Source organism: Trichechus manatus, unplaced genomic scaffold (assembly GCF_000243295.1).
Source record: "Trichechus manatus latirostris isolate Lorelei unplaced genomic scaffold, TriManLat1.0 scaffold00028, whole genome shotgun sequence".
NCBI lineage: Eukaryota > Metazoa > Chordata > Mammalia > Sirenia > Trichechidae > Trichechus > Trichechus manatus.
The window spans coordinates 16660160-16685417 of NW_004443964.1; the positions used below are offsets into that span (position 1 = coordinate 16660160).

The 25258-nt window shown below is 37.5% G+C and overlaps 1 protein-coding gene across 13 annotated transcripts in view; it reads left to right on the forward strand.

Annotated features, from left to right (window-relative positions):
• BPTF (bromodomain PHD finger transcription factor) overlaps positions 1-25258 on the forward strand; it is a 156382-nt gene that overhangs the window by 128778 nt on the left and 2346 nt on the right. For 8 of the 13 annotated variants that reach the window (XM_023729324.1, XM_023729325.1, XM_023729314.1 and 5 more), the window contains 6 exons: positions 1024-1106; positions 1397-1622; positions 7397-7704; positions 11489-11681; positions 13421-13505; positions 20913-21099. In XM_023729324.1, the coding sequence (XP_023585092.1) occupies positions 1024-1106; positions 1397-1622; positions 7397-7704; positions 11489-11681; positions 13421-13505; positions 20913-21099 (1082 nt within the window). Of the gene's footprint in view, positions 1-1023; positions 1107-1396; positions 1623-7396; positions 7705-10550; positions 10725-11488; positions 11682-13420; positions 13506-20912; positions 21100-24700; positions 25140-25258 lie in introns of those variants that run through there. The other 5 variants (XM_023729320.1, XM_023729322.1, XM_023729313.1 and 2 more) reach the window with 3 other exon arrangements.

A 25258-nucleotide genomic window follows, 5' to 3' on the forward strand; every position in this document is an offset into this window, starting at 1 on the left:
TGGTGCTTGTGCATTGTTACTTATGGTTCGTATTGTGTTTATGCCATGTATTAAGGCTCCAAGCGTTGTCCCTATTTTTTCTTCCATGATCTTTATCGTTTTTGATTTTATGTTTAAATCTTTGATCCATTTTGAGTTAGTTTTTGTGCGTGGTGTGAGGTATGGGCCTTGTTTCAGTTTTTTGGAGATGGATATCCAGTTATGTCAGCACCATTTGTTAAAGAGACTGTCTTTTTCCCCCAATTAACAGATTTTGGGCCTTCGTTAAATATCAGCTGCTCAGAGGTGGATGAATTTATGTCTGGATTCTCAGTTCTTTTCCATTGGTCTATGTATCTATTGTTGTACCAGTACCAGGCTGTTTTGACTACCATGGTGGTGTAACAGGTTCTAAAATCAGGTAGTGTGAGGCCTCCCACTTTGTTCTTCTTCTTGAGTAATCCTTTACTTATTCGGGACCTCTTCCCTTTCCGTATGAAGTTGGTGATTTGTTTCTCCATCTCATTAAAAAATGCCAGATCATCACTCAGCTTTTAGTGCTATATACTCTGAACTTCATTTTTTAAATAAAGCCTAGCTATAAATTGAGAATTACTACAATATCTGTCTGTCCTCTAATCTTTTTATGGGGGGGAAAGCTCTTGAAAATCAGTGCCTGGGAATATAGCATAATGTTAAAAGCACGGCCTTTGGAGAGTGATAGCCAGAGCTATATTGCTTATATTTTAATCTCAAACTGGTCAGTTAATTTCTTAAAGTGTCAGTATCATAAAATTATCCCCTCCTTTCAGTGTTGTTATGAGGAATAAATGAGGAAATGTCAGTTGCTTAGCTTAGCCAGTACCCAGCACATGGTAAGCACCCAGGCCATATGGTGGCTGTTAATTTTATTGGTATTGTGATGTAAAATTCTTACAGTTTCTTTGGAAAACACTTATATGTGCTCAGATTTTTACTGTTATCTGTGTACCAATTTGTAATCACTATAAAATATGCACTTTCGGATTTTGTTCTGTCCTGAAGGTGGTGATGAAACAAAATGCTGTAATAGAACATTTAAAACAGAAAAAGACCATGACTCCAGCTGAAAGAGAAGAGAATCAAAGGTAGGGAGAAATCTTTTTAACCCGGTAACACAGGTCTCATGTATCAGTCTCTTCTCTTTAGCGCACACACGAGAGTTCTGACGTTACATTTTTTAACTTGATTGAAGTTCATTAAGTGTGAACACTTGGCACTAGCAGGTGCTTTCTCATAGGCACACATGACTGACTCAAATCACTCTCTGAATCTCTCATCAGAGAGTTTATATCAGTGGTAGAAACAGAAAAATCTTTGTCTTGAGTCATTCAGAATGAAATGCCCAGCATTACATAGATTGTGTATTTTTCTCCAGAATGATTGTCTGTAACCAGGTGATGAAGTATATTTTGGATAAGATAGATAAGGAAGAAAAGCAGGCAGCGAAAAAACGGAAACGCGAAGAGAGTGTGGAACAAAAACGGAGCAAGCAGAATGCTACCAAGCTCTCGGCACTGCTCTTCAAGCACAAAGAGCAGCTCAAAGCTGAGATTCTGAAAAAGAGAGCGCTCCTAGACAAAGACCTGCAAATCGAAGTTCAGGTAAGAAGGTATTTCCTTTCCTTTTGTGTCCAGTGTTTAACATCTAACTTTATTCTTTTTTTTTCCCTTGAATTTTTAGTTAAGCTTAAATTTTCAGATTAAGCTGAAAATGTATATGCATTCAAATTGAATTTCCTCCTATTTATACATTGTAGATCTTCGTGTGTCCCGTGTGGCTTACCCTCTCTTCTTCCTTTTCTGTATCTATCATGCATACCTTTTATCTTTAAAATGAAACCTTTTCATTAGCGTTAAAAATTGTAGTCTTCTAGAATTTACATTTATGTACATAGAGTAAAAAGCTGTGGGACACGTGTCTTGAAACAAGGCAGATATTTTATGTCTAAATGTCTAGTACATTCTCCAAACTAGCCACTCTGAGAGATAGTCTATTGATTAAAACACTTTTAGAACCCTTTTGGGAATAAATTTCAGAGTCTATGACATATTAACCAAAAGTCATTAAAGGCCACATTTCATGAAAAAGTTTGACTGAGAAACTGTGGAATAATGTTGAAAGAATGAAAAATAAAATTTATCCATTAAGTGATAGATAAGACCAGTTTTCTTCCTTGACTTGTAACTGATTCTGAAGGCATTTCTAATCTTCTGCTGCTTGGGGAGTTTATTGAATAAAAATGAGAGAAGACATCAATTCATACATATTTAAACAGCATTCTTAAAAAGAGAAGTTATCTAAAACATTTCTAAAAGTGCCTTATAAATTTAAAGATGAGAAATATTTAGAAAATACTCATCAGACCAACAGCCAACATTACACATCAGAGATCCTCCCACTAAAGTCAGAAACGAGACACCAGTGCCAACCATCGCCATTACTATTTAGCATCTCTGGAAGTTCTAGCTAATACATTAAACCAAGAAAAAGAAATAAGAGATAAAAAGTGGAGAAAAGAGGACAAAATTGTTATGTATGATATGATTATTACCTTGAAGCCCCAAGAGAAAAATTATTAAAATGTATAGGAGAATTCAGTAAAGTCATCAGTTACAAGATAAATACTGCTGCTACAACCAGTTTGAACGTGTAATGAACAAAAGAGCCAATTCACAGTAGCAACAAAAACTATACTAACTCCCACCTAAATTAAGATAAATTTCAGCTGGATCAAAATTTTAAAAGTAGAAAAAGAAACCACAAAAATACTAGAAGAAAACATGATTGCCATTTTTGTAATCTTGGAGTGAGTGGGGAAGGAAACCACTGCTAAGCATTACAAAATTCAGTTACCACAAAGGAAAAGATAGATTTGATGATGTAAGAAAAAAATTTATATAGGAAAAAAATACCATAAACAACATTGAGAAACATAACAAACAGGAAAAAATTTTTGTTAATATTTATGGCAGAGTTAATATTCCTAAAATTCAAAGAGTTCTTGCATCACTAAGAAAAAGGTGAACACTCCAGTAGAAAAAATGTGTAAAAGACATAAACAAGCAGTTTTCAGGCTTAAAAATGCCAGTTACTAATAAACGTATAAAAAGATATTCAATCTAACTACTAATGAAAGAGATGAAAATACCATTTTTCTAGAAGGGAGGGGAAGAGGAATACCATTTCTCCCGAAAATGCCATGCTTTTCGACAGAACATTTCATCCATGTATATCAAGAGATTCTAAAATGTGCATACTGTTAGATCTGTAATTTTACTTCTAGAAATGCATCTAAGAAGCAGTCAGGCAAAGTATATAAACAAGGACATTCATTAATGTGTTAATAATAGCACAAAATTGAAATGAGCCCAAAGTCCACACAGAGGAGATTGGTCATCAGTGTTTCTCCCGCAGGAGCACTTTTGGCCCTTTGGGCAAGTCCATTGGTTACATACACACTGTAGGAAGTGTAGCATCCCTGGCCCTGGGTACCATATGCTAGTAGGATCTCCACCCTTGTAACAACTGAAAAAAGTCCCTGCTCCCTCCACGCACATCCTTAAACACTGTCTAGGAGGTATCATTACCACTGCCAATTGAGAACCACTGGATTAGGTACATTTTGGCATGTCCACATAATGAACTGCCATTTTAACAAACTAATGACTGTAGGATTGGTTTTGTTTGTTTGTTTTATAAATTCTTAGGGAAATTTTTCAGTGATAAATTGCAGAATGAAAAATGCAGATTGTGGAATAGTATATGTAATTGGATGTATAGATTCAGTGCATTCAACAAATGTTGTGAGGTGCCATTGAGTCGATTTCAACTCCTGGCAACCATGTGACAGAGTAGAACTTCTTCATAGGGTTTTCTAGGCTATAATGTTTATGGGAGCAGATTGCCAGGTTTTTCTCTTGCAGAGCTGTTGGGTGGGTTTGAACCTTTTGGTTAGCAGCCAAGCACTTAACTGTTGTGCCACCAAGCTCTTTATTCAACAAATACTAATTTAAGATGTACCACACACTGTTCCCACTTCATGTTCTGCACAGTACAGGGGAAATATTTGAAGTATGAAGGACTGACAATCTGTATCCTTTATATGTAAAAAACTTGGCAATAAAATGGAGTCTTAAAATGAATATTTAATTGCATGTGCATTCAAATGTTATCCTTCAAAGAAATTACCTGGACAAACAAAAATCTGTAATTTCACCCTCTAAAGAGAATCATTTAAAAATAATTTTATAATATATCCTTTGTTTATTATTTTTAATGTGTATATTCATATACAAACACATTTTATACAGAAACAGACTCACGTACATATACTGAACATTTTTCTATATTGAACATACTGTGCAGCCATTTAAAAACTATCTCTACTGCAAATATTCTTCTGTGCAGCTGTGGTGTTATTTTTGACAGTGTATTATTTATCTACTGAAGAAAAGTTATACTTTAAATAAGAAAAGGTCTGGCATTATTTTAACTAGCAGAATTAGTATTTTGCTACCAAAGCCGTTTGCTTCAAAGGACAACATTCAATTGTATTATGTACTGGCATATTTGTTTTTAAAATAATTTTTATTTATAATGATTTCATCTTTTATTTTCAATGCAATTGGACTATATCTGCCTGTTCTTATAGCATTTCTACTTGTCTTTTTGATAAAAGTGTTTTATTCTCTTTTCTGTTATAATTTATACCTACATTTATTTCTCTGAATGTCTCAAATATGCATATTGTAAAGTTTTTGTCAAATTGTTCTATGAAATTAACTTCATATGGAGTGAATTCACGTTCAATTATTGACTTTGTTGGTTATCTTTTTTCACATTACATGTTCTCATTGCTTTGGAGTTTAGGTTTTGCAAGCTTATTTTGAGTGAGAGGGATTTCATTTTTGTTTGCTCTCTTGCCAGCCCAGTGTAGCTCAGCCAGCCCTTAACCTCAAGCAGCAAGCCTACTCCTGTTACTCACCCTGCACAGAGCCTCTTTAGTCCCCTTGACCCTGGGCAAGAACCTCTGCTGTTTGGCTGCCACTTCCTAGTCTGAATCTGGAGGCAAGCCTGCAGCGTTAGCCCTGTTCCCAGTGTTGTGTATCTGTCTGTTCCATAGAGATACTTATATCCCATTCAAGCATGGCTGTGTCTTTTTAATTTTTCCCGTTTTTATATTTTACTATCATTGGTATGGAGCCCTGGTGGCACAGTGGGTTATGAGCTTGACTGCTAACCAAAAGGTTGGCAGTTCAAATCCATCAGCTGCTCCTTGGAAACCTTATGGGGCAGTTCTACTCTGTCCTATAGGGTCGGTGTGAATTGGAATCAACTTGACAGCAAGAGGTTATCATTGGTATATGCTTGCAGGGTTTGGGGAGCTGATCAAAGTGTGTACTCACTACACCATCTTGACCGTCTTGGTTTTCCTAAAATCCATCTTGTTATTTTATAAGTGGGGTCCTGGGTCCTGGGTAGTGCAGACTGTTAAGCACTCAGCTGCTAACTGAAAGGATGATCATTTGAGTTCACACAGAGACACCTCAGAAGAAAGGCCTGGCAATCTACTTCCAAAAATCAGCCATTGAAAATCCTATGGAACACAGTTCTACTGTGACATACATAGGGTCACCATGAGTTGGACTCCATGCCACAGCAACTGCTTTTTTGTTTTCTGTTCTAAACATATCATATAAATTAGTAAAAATGAAACTCAGGTTTTTTTTTTCTTTCTTCTCTAGTTAAAAAAATTAGGCTCTCTTTTTAAATAGAGGAGGACTGGTGAATATTAGTTACACAGCTTATCTTCTCACTAGACTATCTAGACTTTAAATAAAGAAAATAGGCTTTTTAACCAGGGTTGTTCATGTTTATTTGTTAAAATTTTATGATATAAAAGCTAGAAAGATACTAACATAATGATTATTACTAGTATAACATGGGGGGCGGGTGGTGAAGGGCACAGGGGAGGGGGCTGCACAGTTGTAGAAAGGTCCTGGGTAAAACTGCTTCTTGTTTTCCAGATATCCATGGACCTTATCTCTAGGTAAATCCTTGAAATTGATTTTTTTTTTCTTTTCTTTTCATAGACATCCCCATGAAGCCTCTACTTTAGAATCTGTAAAACCCCTGTAGGGTCAGGAATTCATTTAAATTACCAGTTAAAGCAGCCATTTTGCAGCTAGGAAACTACTCCATTTCTCTGAATTTAAGTGAACCTACCATGATAGCAAAACCCAAGAAATCCACTGCCGTCAAGTTGATTCCGACTCATAGCGACCCCATATGGTTTCCAAGCCTGCCACATCTGTCTCCCACAGAGTGGCTGGTGGTTTCGAACTGCTGACCTTTCAGTTAGCAGTCAGTTTAACTACTGTGCCACCAGGACTCCTTATAATAGCAAAAGTGGTATCAAAATAATTGCCAAGAGCTTCCAATCTCCTTTTAAAGAATATGTGTTTAACTTGTTTTCCACTTTCATCTACTCTTTCATTATATGAATAAGAGACTCAAGGGCCTCTTTCTCTCTCAACCTTTGATACCTAGAATGCAGTATTCGAATATAAAAGAATGGTTCTAACTCTGAATATAACTCTGAATTTTGGAGGGAGAGAAAAATAATTTATAGTTGTATTCGCTTTTAAGAAATATTCTTGGTCATAGCTGTGGCTCATTTACATCAAGTTCTTATTCATGGATGCCAATCAAAATGGTCTCCCCCAGCAGGGAAGTAAAATTTGTTTTAAACATCCTTTCAAAAAGAAAGTTGTAGCACTGGGTAGCAGAAGTGTGTCTACAAAGTACTTCACATGAAAAAAAGTAAAAGTTTTTATTTATGGTAAAATCTGTAATAAGAAAATGGTGTTATATTGCTCAGCTCTGCCCTTTTCTGCCGTCTTAAATTCTAGACATGGGAACGTGATCAGCAAGGCAGATCTGTCTCATTCTGCTTTGTGCTGGTCAGACCACATGTGGGTGTCAGGTTCAGTTCACACTGAATGCATACAGCAGAAGAAAGCAGCCCATGGATGAGGACACTTGAACTCACATCCTGACCAGCAACTGAAATAACCAGGACATGGCAGTGGGCAAGCTGGGAAGGCCGGACTGTTTAGACACTTGCTCATCTTTCTGCCAAATCTCTTTTCAAGATAACTAGCAGCTATCTAGTTGTTATGTAATCTTCATTTTTTATATCTAGTCATTTTGATTGGGTTTAAGATTTAGTAAGAAAAACCTTGTATGGCACTGCTAAAAGTCCTTCACATTAAGCTGAACTCTGGAGATACCTCAACAAGGGAGGTGTACCTCCTCTGGCTAGATCATGCATTTACTGAATTCTAATGACAGTCTTGTATTTAATTGACAACAGGAAGAGCTAAAGAAAGACCTCAAACTTAAGAAAGAAAAAGACCTGGCGCAGGCTGCAGCAGTAGCTGCAGCCCTCCCAGTGACTGCAGCTCCTCCAGCCCCTCCGCCTTCACCTCCACCCGCTCTGCAGCCCCCAGGCCTCCTGTCCACACCCACGATACCTGCAGCTTCCCAGAAGAGGAAGCGGGAAGAGGACAAAGACTCAACCTCTAAGTCCAAGAAGAAGAAAATGATCTCTACTACCTCAAAGGAAACTAAGAAGGACACAAAGCTTTACTGTATCTGTAAAACGCCTTACGATGAATCTAAGTGAGTACTCTTTTTGAGCTCTAGTTGTTTTCTTACAAGTTTAGCTGTTAAATTGATAGTTTTGAAGAAAATGAGTATATCGGTAGAAATATAAGTGAAAATAGTCAAAAGTGAGGGTAATAATGTTTCAAGTGTGATCTGATAATCTTGACACTAGAAAAGTGAAATTTATTATTTCACATGTTCATGGTTCTTGTTGGTCTGTCGCCATATTCTTTTCTGTCAAAAACAAGCTTTCTGTTGCTCCTTTGCTTTCTTGTCTTCCCTCTGGATTAACTCCAAGTCGGTCAGTATGCTGCCTGGAGCAGGTGTGTTATTATTGTTATCCAAATTGAGAGCATCCTTTCTGGCATCCGTTCACAAACCTGTGATTGCATTAAATCCTAGAAACCGTCTGAATATGAATGGTGCCAGAGGTTTCAAGTTTACGTGGTTAGGGTTTTTTCTTGTTTTATTTTAAGCAGTTTTGTGTTTTTTGTATTGGAATACTTCAACTTAATATATTTTTGTCAGAGTTCTTACTTTCTTATTAGGAGCAAAAGTCAGAAAAATACAAAAAGTGATCCTTTCACCATTCCTCCCATATGATACTCAAAAATTTGATGAGCATCGTAGCTGGAAGCTGTTTTTGACACTTGTGACTTGTATTTGGTTATATTAACAATTTAGAGACATGTATCAATAAATGTAGCTTCATTTTTTGTTGTCAGTACTATCATTCAACTGAGTTCTTAGCTTCCATTTTGAGCATTAAAATGTTGGCCAGCTTTTTTAAGGCAAAATTAACCATAATATTTCTTACAGTACAAAAAAGTGTATTTGATTGTGTTAAAATATATGACCACTTAGAATTAGGAATACTTATTGTCTGTTTTAGGAATTTGTAAAATAAAATTGTGGTCTCTTTAATGATGTTTAAGTTGCAACGTTGAAGTTGCTTTGGTGGTGCTATCTAAAATCATAATCTGTTTGCAAATGCCAGATCAAAACTGTGTGTTGGTAGATTTAGCTGTGTGTAATATTAAACATCATTCAGTTCAGACAAGTTTGGGCATCTTCACTTTTCGTTGTCTTACTTCATTGGGAATTATACATAATGTAAAAAGTGGAGCCTTAGTAATTGATTTTTCCCTTAGTCTAGTATAAGTGTGCCTCGCTTTAAGCAAAATTTCACTAAATGATTTACAGAACAAAACAACATGATTGACTCTCTTTACAAAGTAAAGATTTGCTTATGGAATTTCTTTAAATAATAAGACTTGTTTGGCCTATTTTAAAATATTCAAATCACAGAAATCCATTTCACACACAACTGCATGAATTCCAAAGTTGCATAAAATGAGGTACACATGTATATGTGCTCATTCTGTTGAGATTGCCTCATTATTTTGTGAATATTTCATATTTTTCAGTTTGTCATTATTAACATTTCCATATTCCAGGTTCATTCACTCCCTGTTCTAGTTGGGATTAGTTAGTGTTTTTTTTAGGAGCATCTTGTAATCTCTCACATTCTAGTTTACTCTGAGGCTGGTTTAGGAATCTAGTGACAGAATGACAAAAAATTGAAATTCAAGTCCTGAGCTTCCGTCCAGAACACAGCCCTGTGGAGGCAATGTACAAACCACCTCGAATGAAACCGACCCATGGCAGTGAAAGACACGTGAGAATCATGGTTCAAAAGAAAAAAGAGTTAGTGATAATAGGATCAACCACATGACCTTGTGTTACTTCTTCATGATCATGAAGCAGGTTAGTTTGAAGCCTGAGGACTGCTTCCATTCCTCTAGGTGAATTTACCTAGAAATGCCTTGGTAGAATATGGATGGCAGTGATATCAGCAAAGCCAGGCTGGTTCCCTGCGACCCCTGCTAATTCTTGCTGTGACTTGACATGGCATTTCTTCACAGCTCCTGTCGGCACTTCAGATACACTAGATAATTATTTGTCATTAAAGATCTTGTATTATAAAAACCCTTGAGGGTTCACTGTATGTGAACAATTACGCACACAGTCCCACCTTGCCAAATATGTTTAAAACCTCTCACGATTTTGGATAACTATCCTTACATCACTCTCTGTACTGTATCCCTGTTTTGAACTGAAGCAGCTCCTTCAGCATTGCCTATCAGCTAGGCCATACTGTCCACATATTCACACACGATACTAACTGACAAGTTGGTCCATGTAATAATTTGTTAGAAGACAGTGTTTAATTAAATTCCTATGTTTATTCAGAAAACTTGTTAGAAATTGAATTACTACATGTACATGTCCCTCTCAGTTTTCTTCTTCATATCATATTGTGACCATTATCTTCTACACATGGCTGACCTGCATGTTCCTTACAGTGTTAACTTCTACTTGGTGTTTGCGCTTTGCTTTGTTTGCAAATTTAAACTGTGAGATGTATTTTCAAACCTATCTAAGAAATAGCCCTGACATTAAAATGGCTTCTGTGGCATAGGTTTGACAGATGTAAGTCTTTGATTCTTTGGCTTTGGTTTTTGTGCCTGTTACAGTTTTACGCACATTCATTAAGAGGGAGACATTATCATCAGTGTGTTGTTTATTTTTTTCAAATTCCAGTATGTTTTTAAAGACCCATATTTCATGAAACAGTGTATTTGTTGAAATTGATGTGAGTGACTCTGTGTTTCCACACTTGATACAGTGTCAGATGCTGTAGCTTGCCAGGGGTAGAATGGTTGGATTTAGGATGTTTAGATGACTCACTGCAGAAAGTCAGCCTGTAAGAAAGTGAATCAGGGCAGGGAAGACAGATTTACGTACCATGCAGCTCAAAATGACAACTACATTGTCATTTTCATTGTGAATACTTTTAGGTTCTATATTGGCTGTGATCTTTGTACTAACTGGTATCATGGAGAATGTGTTGGCATCACAGAAAAGGAGGCTAAGAAAATGGATGTGTACATCTGTAATGATTGTAAACGGGCACAAGAGGGCAGCAGTGAGGAATTGTACTGTATCTGCAGAACACCTTATGATGAGTCACAGTGAGTTCTGATAAGAGCATCATATTTAATAATTTAGGAAGCCAAATTGCTCTGACTGGTTATTTATTTTAAATTAAAAAGCAAGATTTTTTGCCTGCATATATTATACACTTACATTACAAATTCTTTCTCGGTTTTTGTTTTTTTTTCTCTTTTTCCCTCTTTACCTCCCCTTCAAAGTTTATGTTGCTTCATAGTGAATATTTGAGATGCATTGGGAAAAATATGGTTTAATGGTAGATTTGATTCTTCAATATGTAACATAGAAGTTAATAAGATGTAAAATAGCCTGATTTGTTTGGACTTTATCAGTGTTTGAAATCGTGCTTTATTGTAGGTTAGGAAAACAGTAATTTGGGTTACAAGCTCTGAGATTGTTATTAGCTTATAGGATTTTGAACTCCCAGTTGGGTAGCCAATATCAGCTTCCCATTTGCTGTGGTACCAGTTGAAAGATTTTTGGCTTTATTTTGTTTTGAGCTTTAAAGTCAATTAAATATATTACATTTTTCTTCAAATTGGTTCCCAGTATTACAGAATATCCTTAATAAACTTTTACTGCTTGTTCTTAACATCAAAAATACTAAATTAACACATTGGAATGTCAGTCTTCAAGAATATTAAAACAACCTCAATACTGAATCTGTTCAGACCCCAGGGTTTTAGCACATTCTCAGGTGCATGTTTTATTCCTTTCAAAAGTAAATTATAAGTAACGCAATCCCATCTGTTTTGAACTCACATTTCCATTTCGGATCTTGCAGATTTTATATTGGCTGTGATCGGTGTCAGAATTGGTACCATGGGCGCTGCGTTGGCATCTTGCAGAGTGAGGCAGAGCTCATTGATGAGTATGTCTGCCCACAGTGCCAGTCAACAGAGGACGCCATGACGGTGCTCACACCGCTCACAGAGAAAGATTATGAGGGGTTGAAGAGAGTGCTGCGCTCCTTGCAGGTTAGAAACCACTCCAACGCAGTGTTTGAAAAGGAAATCAACAATACAACTTTGGAAACGCTTCTAGGGTTTGAACTTTCCAGTCTCAGAGTGTGTGATTATTTACAGACTCCCAGCTAGTCTAGTGACGTGCTTCACAAACTTAAGTCATTCACTTGCCAGTGTCATGAGGTTTACCATATCTACATACCACCTCAACTGTTGTTTGTCTCACACTTTTATTTAAAATAATTCACTGTTTTCAGCCTGAATTTTATTTTTAAAGAAAAATTTATCTCACCACCATAGATTGAAAACAGTTTGATTAATTCTAGTGAGTTACAAATTCTTATCTAAGGCTTTGAGCCAAAGCCTTCCTTCTCTTATTAACAATAAAAAGGAGGTGAGGATGGCTTACAAGATTAGCAAATGTTATTCTTTGATGGTTATGAGGGTAAGGAGGGAGGGAGAGGGGTTTTCGCTAACTAGATGTAGACAAGAATCATCTTTGGTGAAGGGAAGGACAACACACAATACAGGGAAGTCAGCACAGCTGGAGTAAACCAAAGCTAAGAAGTTTCCTAAATACAACCAAACACTTCGAGGAACAGAGTAGCAGTGGTGGGGGTCTGGGGTCCATGGTTTCATGGGACATCTAGGTCAGTTGGCATAACAAAGTTTATTAAGAAAATGTTCTGCATCCTCCTTTGGTGAGTGGCATCTGGGGACTTAAAAGCTAGCAAGTAGCCATCTAAGATGCAGCAATTGGTCCCAACCCATCTGGAACAAAGGAGAATGAAGAACACTAGAGACACAAGGAAAATATTAGCCCAAGAGACAGAAGGGCCACATAAACCAGAGACTCCATCAGCCTGAGACCAGAAGAACTAGATGGTGCCTGGCTACCACCAGTGACCACCCTGACAGGAAATACAACAGAGAGTCCCTGATGGAGCAGGAGAACAGTAGGGTGCCAAACTCAAATTCTAGTAAAAAGACCAGACTTAATGGTCTCACTGAGACTGGAGGGACCCTGGAAGACATGGCTCCCAGACTCTCTGTTAACCCCAAAAGTAAAACCATTCCCGAAGCCAACTCTTCAGACAAAGATTAGACTGAACTATAAGACACAAAATGATGCTCATGAAGAGTGTGCTTCTTAGCTCAGGTAGGTACATGAGACTAAATAGGCAGCTCATGTCCAGAGGCGAGATGAGAAGGCAGAAAGGGATAGGAGCTGGTTGAATGGACATGGGAAATCCGGGCTGGAGGGGAGGAATGTGCAGTCACATTATAGGGAGAACAGCTAGGGTCACATAACAATGTGTGTATCAATTTTTATATGAGAAACTAACTTGAACTATAAACTTTCACTTAAAGCACAATTTAAAAAAAGATTAGCAAATGTTAGAGATGTGTTCAAGACCTAGAGCACTAGATTGGTACATTCCCCAGTTGTAATAATAATCAGAAGAATTGAAAGAACTGAAAAGAGAATACTAGTTTCAGTCTGTGGTTAAATGTTATTTAATGTCACATCTCTGCCACCTCATTAACCAGCACTGATAATCATTTCACACTTTGAGCCCACACCACCCCAATTTTACAGAAATGATTGCAGTGCCAGCATGACTCGGTTGGCAGGTTATCAATTAGGGACCAGAATACAGATTTCTTGATTCCTAGACTAGTTAACTCAACTGGACAACTTGAATCAGTATTTCCACCTGACAATAACAATACCTGTTTTTTCATTATAGGCCCACAAGATGGCCTGGCCTTTCCTTGAACCAGTAGATCCTAATGATGCACCAGATTATTATGGTGTTATTAAGGAACCTATGGGTAAGTACTTGAGTGAATATAGAGTCTTATTAGACGTCTTGGCAGATATTGTATTTATCATCCATAAAATTGATACATCATGCTAGTATCTCAAGCAGGGTTGAATTGGCATGGCCACTTTGGAGAGTAAATTGAGAGGCCCTATTAAAGTTTAAATGTGCATACCCTCTGACCCGACAATTTCTTTTCTTAGGATTTTATGTGCACAGGTATGTTGTTCATCACAGTAATGTTTATAATTGCACATACTCTAGAAATGACCTCAATAGCCACCAGTAGAAGAGTAGCTAAATCAAATGATATATCCACACAGTGGAGTATTATGCAGCTGTGTAAGAGTGAATGAAATCAATGAACAGGCCAGCAATTGTCTGATCCCCTTGTCTTTTTGTATTCCCTCTTCTTCATCTTTTCCTGCAAGAGACGAAATTTGATGGCCCGCTGTATATAACCTCATTTCCCTGGTGGGGAGGGGGTGGTAGGGGACTGAAGAGGGGAGAACGGTAATCAATAATAAATAACATTCATAAAGAAGATGAATAGCTATAAGTGACTGTATTTAAAAAGAACTTGTTTGCAAAAGAAATTATAAAAATTAAAACAGAAAAACCTCCAAAGCGCCAAAAGATTAGTTCTAGCTGACGAAAGATTCACGTTCCAAAAGCTAGTTAAGCATCTTTGAAATGGAAAGGGTTTGTGTTTGATAGCACCTTCAAAGAGGGAAAACAGGAAGATTAAATGAGGATTTAGTTAAAACTGTCTCTCAAAAACAAATGTAAATAAATAAGTTGTTACTTCTATTCTCCTGACATTTAAGATGGAAGAAGTTTTACATATTTTAGATTTGTGTTGTCGCCTTTGAGAAAGTAACCGGTAGTATTTATTATATAAATACTGTATATATACAAAAGTTTTGTTCTAAAAAGAGCATAGGTTAATTGTAGAAAATTTAGGTAATATACAAAAAAAAGAGAAGATAAAAGGTACCTTTCATCTTTTCCTCACTCAGTCAAAAAGCCACCTGTATAGACAATAACCACTATTAAATTTTGTGTGTGTATGTAAAAATGGCATGGCAGGGATGTCTGACTTCCTCTAACTTCACAAGGGGAGAGGAGAATCATTGTCAGCATTAACAGCCCAAGGCTGATACAGGTGGAGGTCAGACATACCTCCCCTCTTCAACCTTTTTACCAGTTCTAACACCAGCTGTCCCTCCCACGGCACTCTCTGTTTCTCTGCTAGGTTTGATAATTTGTTACACGGAACTCACAGGTAAATAACAGGGTACAACTCGGGATCAGAAACAACTCAGGATACAGTTGTTTCATCAGGACAGCTTCTTCTCAGCCATGTCCATAGGCAGGCCTCTCCCTGGCCCTTGGGCCTCTCAACCCCTCAGCCCCTCAGTCCCTCCGGCCTCTTGGACGGACCCAGCCTTTGCCCTGCAAGGGCAAGTGTTACAAAGCTCTTTAGCTCTACCGGTAAGTGCCCAGAGGCACCCATTCCACTAGTAAGCCTTGGCCTAAAGACACTCAGCTCTCTAGCTCTGCCAGCAAGTCTCCTACCCAAAGGTACTCTGCTTTCTCTCTCCATGGGCCAGGAAGCCCGCTATGACATCTCGCGCCAGGGTCCTGGTTCTGCTGCCTCTGCTGCCACTGTTTCTCTGCCACTGCTTCTCACCACCTCCGGTGTTACAGCTCTCTCTCAGTATCCTGGGCCTAGAAGGTTCTCAGTGCAGGGATCCTGGATCCAAAGGATGCACTCCACTCCTAGCCCTTCCTTCTTGGTGGTAGTGAGGTCCCCCCCCTCTACCTCTAGGATGGCTCATTTTAAGCCTAGTGGGATGACAAAACTAACCAATCCCCTCGTTAGGGTTCCATACACCTTATTTGCATGGTTTCACCCCCACAAGGGTGTCATGCACCTTATTTCTATTATTAGCGAGCCGTCCAATCCCCTTGATGGGCTACAACCACCTTACTTGCACAGCCACACCTAGTCATTTGGTGGGAGTTACAAGACTATGACCATAAAAGCCATATAAAAGTGATCCATTGCCCTGCAGTGTGTGAGTATATGTGTGTGTGTGTGAAAATTGTAGATGTGTTAAAAAAGAGATCATATAGTAAATGTTTTCTGCCTAGCAGGTATTTTCCTGTGCCATTAATCTTCAAAAATATGATTTTAATGGCTTTATATAATTGAATATACCTTATTTCACCAAAATTCTTTTATTGAAGAGCTAGATTGGTTTTTCTTCTTTGCTTGTTTTGTTTTACTTAATACGACCAAGATCAACATCATCTTATGTAGGTATGTACATAAAGAATGATAATATAGATCTCCAAGATATCTTATTGAAAGAAAAATGCAAGTTGCAAACAACACCTAGGTTTTAAACAATAAACAATTGTATATTTTCTAAGAGTGCATAAATATGTGCACAAGTGCATAGAAAAAATGTCTAGAAATATGTAGAATAAACTGAAAACAGTAGTTCCCTTTGGGGATAGGAAGAAACCAAAAGGATCAGAATCTTTTATTTTCTTAAGCAGAAATGTTTTTATATTGTTTATCCTGTTTTATCTACCACTTGTCTGTCAGTTTGTTGTACTGTGGTGGCTTGAGTGTTGCTGTGATGCTGGAAGCTATGCCACCAGTATTGCAAATACCAGTAAGGTCATCCATGGTGGACAGGTTTCAGTGGAGCTTCTAGACTAAGACAGACTAGGAAGAAGGACCTGATATCTACTTCTAAAAAAACTGGCCAGTGAAAACCTTATGAATAGCAGCAGAACACTATCTGATATAGTGCCAGAAGATGAGCTCCTCAGGTTGGAAGGCACTCAGAAGACAACTGGAGAGGAGCTGCCTTCTCATAGAGTCGACCTTAATAACATAGCTAGAGTAAAGCTTTCGGGACCTTCATGTGCTGATGTGGCATGACTCAAAATGAAAGGAAGCAGCTGCAAACATCCATTAATAATCAGAACATGGAATGTACGAAGTATGAATCTAGGAAAATTGGAAGTCATCAAAAACTAAATGGAACGCATAAAGATTGATATCCTAGGCATAGTGAGCTGAAAGGGACTGGTATTGGCCATTTTGAATTGGACAGTCATACAATCTACTATGCCAAGAATGACAAATTGAAGAGAGATGGCGTCGCATTCGTCAAAAAGGATTTCAAGATCTATCCCGTAGTACAGCACTGTTAGTGATAGGATAATATCCATATGTCTACAAGTAAGACCAGTTAATATGACTGTTATTTTCTAGTTTCCACACCACACTGATGCCAAAGTTGAAGAAATTGAAGATTTTAACCCACTTCCACAGTCTGAAATTGATCCAACATGCAATCAAGATGCATTGATAATTACTGGTGATTGGAACGCGAAAGTTGGAAACAAAGAAGTATCACTAGTTGGAAAATATGGCCTTGGTAATAGAAGAGACGCCGGAGATCACATGACAGGATTTTGCAAGACGAATGACTTCTTCATTGCAGATACCTTTTTTCAACAACATAAAATGGCAACTATACACATGGATCTCACTGGATCAAATCAACTACATCTGTGGAAAGGGATGATGGATAAGTTGAATATCATCAATCAGAACAAAACCAGGGCCTGACTGTGGAACAGACCATCCGTTGCTCATATACAAGTTCAGGTTGAAGCTGAAGAAAATTAAAACAAATCCATGAGAGCCAAAGTACAACCTTGAGTATATCCCACCTGAATTTAGAGACCATCTCAAGAATAGATTTGATACCCTTCAGCCAGGGATTGGACAAACCCATGGAAAAGGACAAGATGAGATGGGCACAGCAGCCTAGGGACGAGAGGACGGGAGTGGTCAGGAAAGCTGGTGGTGGGAAGTCTAGAGTTGAGAATGGGGGAGTGTTGATGTGTCATGGGGTTGGCAACCAATGTCACAAAACAATATGTGTATTGATTGTTTAATGAGAGGCTGATTCGCTCTGCGAACCTTCATCTAAAGTACAATAAAAATAATAATAGATGAACTGAAAAAAATTATAACAAGTAATCATCATTAGGTTAGATATTTAAAAAAAAGAATAGATTTGACACATTGAATACTAATGACCGAAGACCAGACAAGTTGTGGGATGACATCAAGGACATCAGGCAGGAAGAAAGCAAAAGGTCATTAAAAAGACCAAAACGGATGTCAAAAGAGACTCTGAAACTTGTTCTTGAATGTAGAGTAACTAAAGCGAATGGAAGAAATGACGAAGTAAAAGCTCAGCAGAAGATTTCAAAGGGCACCCAAGAAAAAGTAAAGTGTTACGAAGAAATGTGCAAAGACCTGGAGTTAAAAAACCAAAAGGGAAGAACATGCTCGACATTTCTCAAGCTGAAAGAACTGAGGAAAAAATTTCAAGCCTCAGGTTGCAATATGGGCAAAATATTGAATGACACAAGAAACATCAAAAGAAGCTGAAAGTAATACACAGAGTCATTGTACCAAAAAAGAACTGGTCAACACCAATTCAGGAGATAGCATATGATCAAGATGGTATTGAAGGAAGAAGTGCAAGCTGCACTGAAGGCATTGGCGAAAAACAAGGCTCCAGTAATTGACAGACTACCAACTGAGTTGTTTCAACAAACACTAGAAGCAATCTCTTGTCTATGCCAAGAAATTTGGAAGACAGCTATCTGGCCATCCAACGAAAGAGACCCATATTTGTGCCCATTCCAAAGAAATGTGATCCAACAGAATAAGGAAATTATCGAACAACATCAGTAATATCACACACAAGTAAAATTTTGCTGAAGATAATTCAAAAACCATTGCAGCAGTGCATCGGCAGGGAACTGCCAGAAATTCAAGGTAGGTTTAGAAGAGGATATGGAACAAGGAATATCATTGCTTATGTCAGATGGATCCTGGCTGAAAGCAGAGAATACCAGAAAGATGTTTACCTCTGTCTTATTGACTATGCAAAGGCATTTAACTCTGTGGATTATAACAAATTATGGATAGCATTGGGAAGAATGGGAATTTCAGAACAAGGGAATACTGATTTAAAATCAGGAAAGGTGTGCATCAGGGTTGTATCCTTTCAGCATACTTATTCAATCTGTATGCTGAACAGATAATCCGAGAAGCTAGACTATATGAAGAACGCAGTATCAGGATTGGAGGAAGACTCGTTAACAACCTGTGATATGCAGATGACACAGCCTTGCTTGCTGAAAGCGACGGGAACTTGAAGGACTTACTGATGAAGATCAAAGACTACAGCCTTCAGTATGGATTACACCTCAACATAAAACAAAAATTCTCACAACTGGACCAGTAAGCAACATCATGATAAATGGAGAAAAGATTGACATTGTCAAGGATTTTATTTTACTTGGATCCACAATCAATGCCCACAGAAGCAGCTGTCAGGAAATCAAATGACATTCTCCGTTGGGCAAATCACCTCTTTAAAGTGTTAAAAAGCAAAGGTGTCACTTTGAGGACTAACGTACGCCTGACCCAAGCCTTGGTATTTTCAGTCACCTCATACACATGAGAAAGCTGGACACTGAATAAGGAAGACTAAAGAAGAATTGATGCCTTTGAATTATGGTTTTGGCGAAGAATATGAATATACCCTGGACTGCCAGAAAAACAAACAAGTCCGTCTTGGAAAAAGTAGAGCTAGAACACTCCTTAGAAGGGAGAGAAGGTCAGCTAAAAAGAGGAAGACTCTCAACCAGATGGATTGACACAGTGGCTGCAACAATGGACTCAAACATAGAACCATTGTGAGGATGGCGCAGGACCAGGCAGTGTTTCGTTCTGTTGTACATAGGGCTGCTATGAGTCAGAGCCAACTCAAGGGCACCTCATGACAACAACAACATGGACAAAGATATGTGGTTGTTTGACTTTGCTTGTCTTTGATAACTAGTAATGTATGAACCATTTGAATTTTTTCTGTGTGAATCCTATTGTATTTTGCTCATTGTTCTCTTGGGATATTCATATTGTTCTGAATGATATTTAAGAACTATTTGTATACTAAAGATATGTGAAAGTTTTATAGTGAAATGCTGATCATTATGAATTCTGCCTTTGGTACTATGCTTACAACGTCTTTTTCCCTATCCCCAGCGTATATAAATACCTATCTGTTATCCTAGTATTTTTGCCCTTAAATTTTAATCCACTTAGACTTATTTTGTCATATAGTGTCGCTATGTATCCAGTTGGCCAACCCTATTTATTAATGAATTTTTCCTTCCCCTGCTAATTTGAAATGATATCCTTAACATATATGAAATTCTTATATCAAATACAGTTAGGTCTGTTCCTGTTTTGGATTCAGTTCCATTGATGTCTGTCATCCTGCACCAAAAACAAACAAACCCAGTGCCGTCAAGTCAACTCCACCTCATAGTAACCCTGCACAGTGCCATACTTTACGTTGTCACAGTTCATAATATTTGTTAATATCTAATCAGTTAAATTATCCCCCATTACTTTTCTTTTTCAAATGTTTCTTAGATATTCTTGAGCTTTTTTTTTTTTGAATGACCTTTAAAATCATTTTTTCAAATTCCAAAGTAAGCATCATTGAGATTTAATTTGTAACTGCGTTGTCATTGCCCTTTTCCTATCCCAGATTTTTATGTAAAATTGTGTACCGACTTTCCTTCAAACAGAACTTTCTCCTAGGAGTTAATGTTATTTCAGGCAGATTTAACTTAGTATATTCTAAGGCAGTTACGTGTGTGTCACCCTTATGATTTATTCCATTTCTGCATACTATTACCTACTAATATTTTTATTCATATCAACTAATATTTTCCCTTTAAGTTTTTTTAAGTAGAAGCATTATATCATTACCATCATGAATGGTAAATCAGTATCATTTGTCACAAATATAATAGTAAAAAGGAATAAAGAAAACAAAATGATGTTATTAAAGCCCAATACAAGGACAACAGAACCAGTAGTACAGAGATTTTTTTCTCAATTCTGGATCCCAGCCTTCTCTTTGCATGTATAATATACTTAATTTTTGGCATGTAAAAATGTATATACTTCGATACGCACAGATGTCATGTTGGCGTGATTTCCTGTATTTCAACCAGTTGAAGAAAGACCTGTCCTATGTAAAATAACCTTCTTAACAGTAGCAAGGTTTTATATTTCAGACTCCCCCCCGCACCAATCAAAAACAAATTGGAAAAGTGCCTCTATTTTCTTCATTAATTGCAACATAAGCATCCAGTGGGGAACCGGCTTGGTTCCAGGACTGCTTGGGCAGTAAATATTCTTGTTAGTCATGTTAGAAGCGCCAGGAATACTCACAGTTGTGCTGGAAAAAGCTAAAAGCTTCGATAATGTTGTGCGTTTTGTGTTTTTAAGACCTTGCCACCATGGAAGAAAGAGTACAAAGACGATATTATGAAAGGCTGACGGAATTTGTGGCGGATATGACCAAAATTTTTGATAACTGCCGTTACTACAATCCAAGTGACTCCCCTTTTTACCAGTGTGCAGAAGTTCTTGAATCATTCTTTGTACAGAAATTAAAAGGATTCAAGGCTAGCAGGTGAGCAGATGTGTCGGGTGTTGTGAATTCATTCAGCTGCTCAAATTCTTTATACTATCCTGTCTATGCAGTTTATGGTAAATTTGGATATTAAAATCAAGCATCTTATAAAAAGTCAAGAATCTGTCATTATGATATACTACCAAGGACAAGTGGGCAAATATAATAATGAGAAATTGAATTTATCTTTTATTTACTTAAGTCATTTTTTTAAAATTCAGAAAGCATTTATTGAATGTTTTCAAAATATAAGATGTTATCTTAAATGCCACAGGACACACACAAGGGTAGTAAGACAGAGGTCTTGCTCTTGTTGAGTTTACATCCTAATTAGGGGATTAGAGAACTATAAACATGACTATTCTTGAAGGTACAGTAAGGGGGGACCATAAAAGAGAAGTTTACAGCACTTTCTCCTTAGTTCATGTTTGTCGTATCTTTTTAAATAATTTCCCACCCCCGCCGCCCCGGATATTTTCTCTGTGGGCAAAGCTGGAATTTAAGTCGACAGATCTTTTTCTTTGAACCTCTAGTAACATAAAAGCATTGAGCAACATTGCATGGAATTCAGTTACAGTAGGAACCCTGCTGTTTCTGAACCTCAGCACCCCTTTGCAAGCCCATGATTCTCTTTCAACAGAGGCCTGTTTCCCTTTCATATGATAGCTGCTGCCACTTTGTAACCCGTGGGATTCATTACCCACCACCACCACCACCATTTCCACCAACACGCAAGCTCCCCAACCCCAGAGATTCAGACTGACTAGATCTAGGCTGGGTTGGAGCTTGAGCATCTATATTATCTAATGAACTCTCAAGGAACTCTGTATACCAAAATGTGAGAATCAGTGCTGTACATGGTAATTTTTCTATGAAGAACGTTCATAGGACTTTTTGTCTCTCCTCCAGAAGCAAGGTAGATGGTTACCAAGAACTGAATTTTAGAGTCAGTTTAAATAAAATAAAAGTGAAGGACATAAATCCAGCACAAGTATCCAGTTACCTTCTCTGCAAAGGAATAAAGACCTAGAGACAAGAAAGGAAAGGAAAAAAGACAAAGGAAGAAATGTTGGCTAGCTATAGACCAGAACATAGACCTTTACAAAATCTCTAAAACTGACCCATTTTCATCATTCCCTGTCTGTTATCCTATTAGCTTTAAAACTTCAAATGCAAGGGGACTTACTTAAGATATGTTTATATACCCTCTCTTCTGAGTTCCCAGAATTCATTCAGTCAGCAAATGGTTGTTGAGAACCTACTGTGTGCCAGAATTGGGAATTAAGCAAGGAGTAAAATAAAGCCCTGCTGTCCGTGGAGCTTACATTCTTACCAGGGTGGGCGGGGGAACAGTTGATAACAATTTTGTCCACCCTCATGTACATCAATGCAATACACTAAGGATAAAAGAAGGCTGTAAGAAAAAAACGATCAGATTTACTGGTCTCACAGAGACTGGAGAAACCCCAAGAGTATGGCCCCCAGATACCCTTTTAACTCAGTACTGAAGTCACTCCTGAAGTTCACCTTTCGGCCAAAGATAGAGAGGCCCATAAAACACACAAGACTAAATGGACGCACCAGCTGAAGGGCAAGGACGAGAAGGCAGGAGGGGACGGGAAAGCTGGTAAAGGAGAACCCAAGGTCAAGAAGGGGAAAGTGTTGACATGTCGTGAGCTTGGCAACCAGTGTCACAAAACAGTATGTACATTAATTGTTTAATGAGAAACTAATTTGCTTTGTAAACCTTCATCTAAAGTGCAATAAAAAAAAAAGATGGTTTTAAGAGCTTCCAAAGAGGATAAAATAGGTTACCTATAAAGTAATGAGTATTAGACTAGTATCAGCTTTCTGCTGCAACATGGAGTGCTGGAAGATTGTGGAAGAGTAGATCCAAAATTATTTGCAGCCTAAAAGTCTGTGCCCAACCAACTCATCAAGTATAGAGGCAGAATAAATAACATTTTCAGTCATATAAGGACTCAGAAAAGACCTCTTTCCATTTCCTTTCTTAGCAAGTTATTTTACAACGTGCTTTCGCAAAATAAGTAAATCAGGAAAGTGAATGACCTTGGATCCAGGAAACAAAGGATACAAGAAAGCAGTGATAATTACTCTGCCAGCAGTCCAAATTGGAGTGGGGAAATGGAGGACTCCCCAGGGGGAAAGAAAATGATCATATGTTAGGTGATTTGTTTAAGACAGAAAGATATAAGTCTTTGATAAAGTCAAATAATATAATGGGGAGAAAATAAAAGGCAATTATAAACTCCACAAAAAAACAAGAAGTTGAATAAGGAAAGAAATGCCATCTTAGCAAATGACTAGGTGCCTTAGAGAAAAATATTTACATAGGCACAGAAATTAAATATTACATTGATTTTCACCTTTTAGAGTCATCCTATAGACAAAGCAGGGAAAGATTTTATTTGGTTCTGGAACAGAATATAATGTTATCAGTCTTGTTAATATCAAAGCACAAATGACAGTGTGGGAAATGGGAGCAGAGAGGAGAGGTGAAAGGAAGAATGTTAGCCTCATGAGCTTGAAGAGTTCATGATGGAGAGTGAAGCAATAACTATAGTTCACAGAAGAAGAATTAGAGCAAAATTAAAAATTAGACTCACGAAGGAAAGTGGGAGAATGGTTAAAATGACGTTAAGCTCAATCCTCATCTGCCATACCAGGATTTAAACAATGTAAAGTTGATCAAACCAAAAATAGCAGTACATGTAACCAATGTCACTAAACAATTTGTGTATAAATTTTTGAGTAAAACACTAATCACACTGTAAATTTTCACATAAAACAATAATTTTTTTGGAAATGAAAGGGAAAAAAAAAATAGTGCAGTGTAAGAAATCTTATTACCCAAACAACCAAAAGCGATTGATCCTAGGGAGCCTGTACTTCAGCTGAGTAAAGGTAGGGCAGAGGACCATAGCTTTTCTTTAGAAGCCTTTTGTATTCTTTGATTTCTCTAAAGTTCTTAAAAAACGGAAAGGATCTAGCCTTTGGCAGAAACTGTGAAGGTGGAAGCTGGGGGTTTGGATCCCACCCTCCTACCTGGCTTATAGGCAGAAGCCCTCAAGTGAGTGGTGGCAGCTGCTACCAAAAGCGAGGAAAGCACCTGTGTTCCGGGGCCTGTGGCCAAACAAAGGAATTTGGGGAAGGAAAGAAGGAGGCCTAGGGGCTGGGTCTGCGCAGTAAGGGACCCATTGGGATATCTTGCCATCTGGTTATGTTATGTGGCTTTTTATTATACTTGGGTTTACATGATTTTGATTAGAGAACATAGGAGCGGAATTGAGAAGTTTGCTCAGTTTTGCTTAAATGAAATTGAAATGTGAAGAGTTGTATAAAGGCAACTGACTGTCACCTTTTTAGGGAATTTCTATTGATTTCCAGATTTAAGGCAGAATGAAACATGTAAGTAATCAGTCACTGGAATTTGATTTATTTATAAATTTCCAGTATTTTCTTTGCCATATTTTTTCCATTTTTAGTTTATGATCTCCAGCATTGTTTGCACATTATTTTTTTTACTGCACTTTGCTGTAATTCATCATTTATACCATCCGTGTTCTTTCTTTTCTTACAGATTGTGATATCTTTAGTCTGAATTTTTAACTGGAATCAGAACTGGATGTTGGGGTCACTCTTTATTGTACTACATGATTACCTAACTCAAATATTGCCCCCAAAACGTTCAGAATAGTTAATATAATTTTTTAATGTTAAAGAAGATGTATAGTGGTAAACAATTTATTTTAGCCATGTCAAACAATGTATTTAAAAATTGTAAACTCCTGGAATACTGTATTTATCTGTTATTGTAATATAAAGTACTTCAACTTAGTCCTGGTAACTGTACAGTAATTTGGTTTACTAAAAAGAGTTATGAATAAAACTGTGAAACTAGGAAGGAGACTTTCTGGACTTTAATAGAAAAATGTGATTTTAATATTGCTACTACTCTCCTTTTAACAGAATTATTTTTCTTACATTCCCCAAATCAATGTAAATAAGCACACACGTGTGCACACACATGCATACGTATATCTTTTACCACAATGGTAATGCCTCTGTGAATGTCTCTATTTGTCCCTTTGGCTAAAAGTGTTGTAATCTTTATTAGAAAAAAATATATATTTTTAAT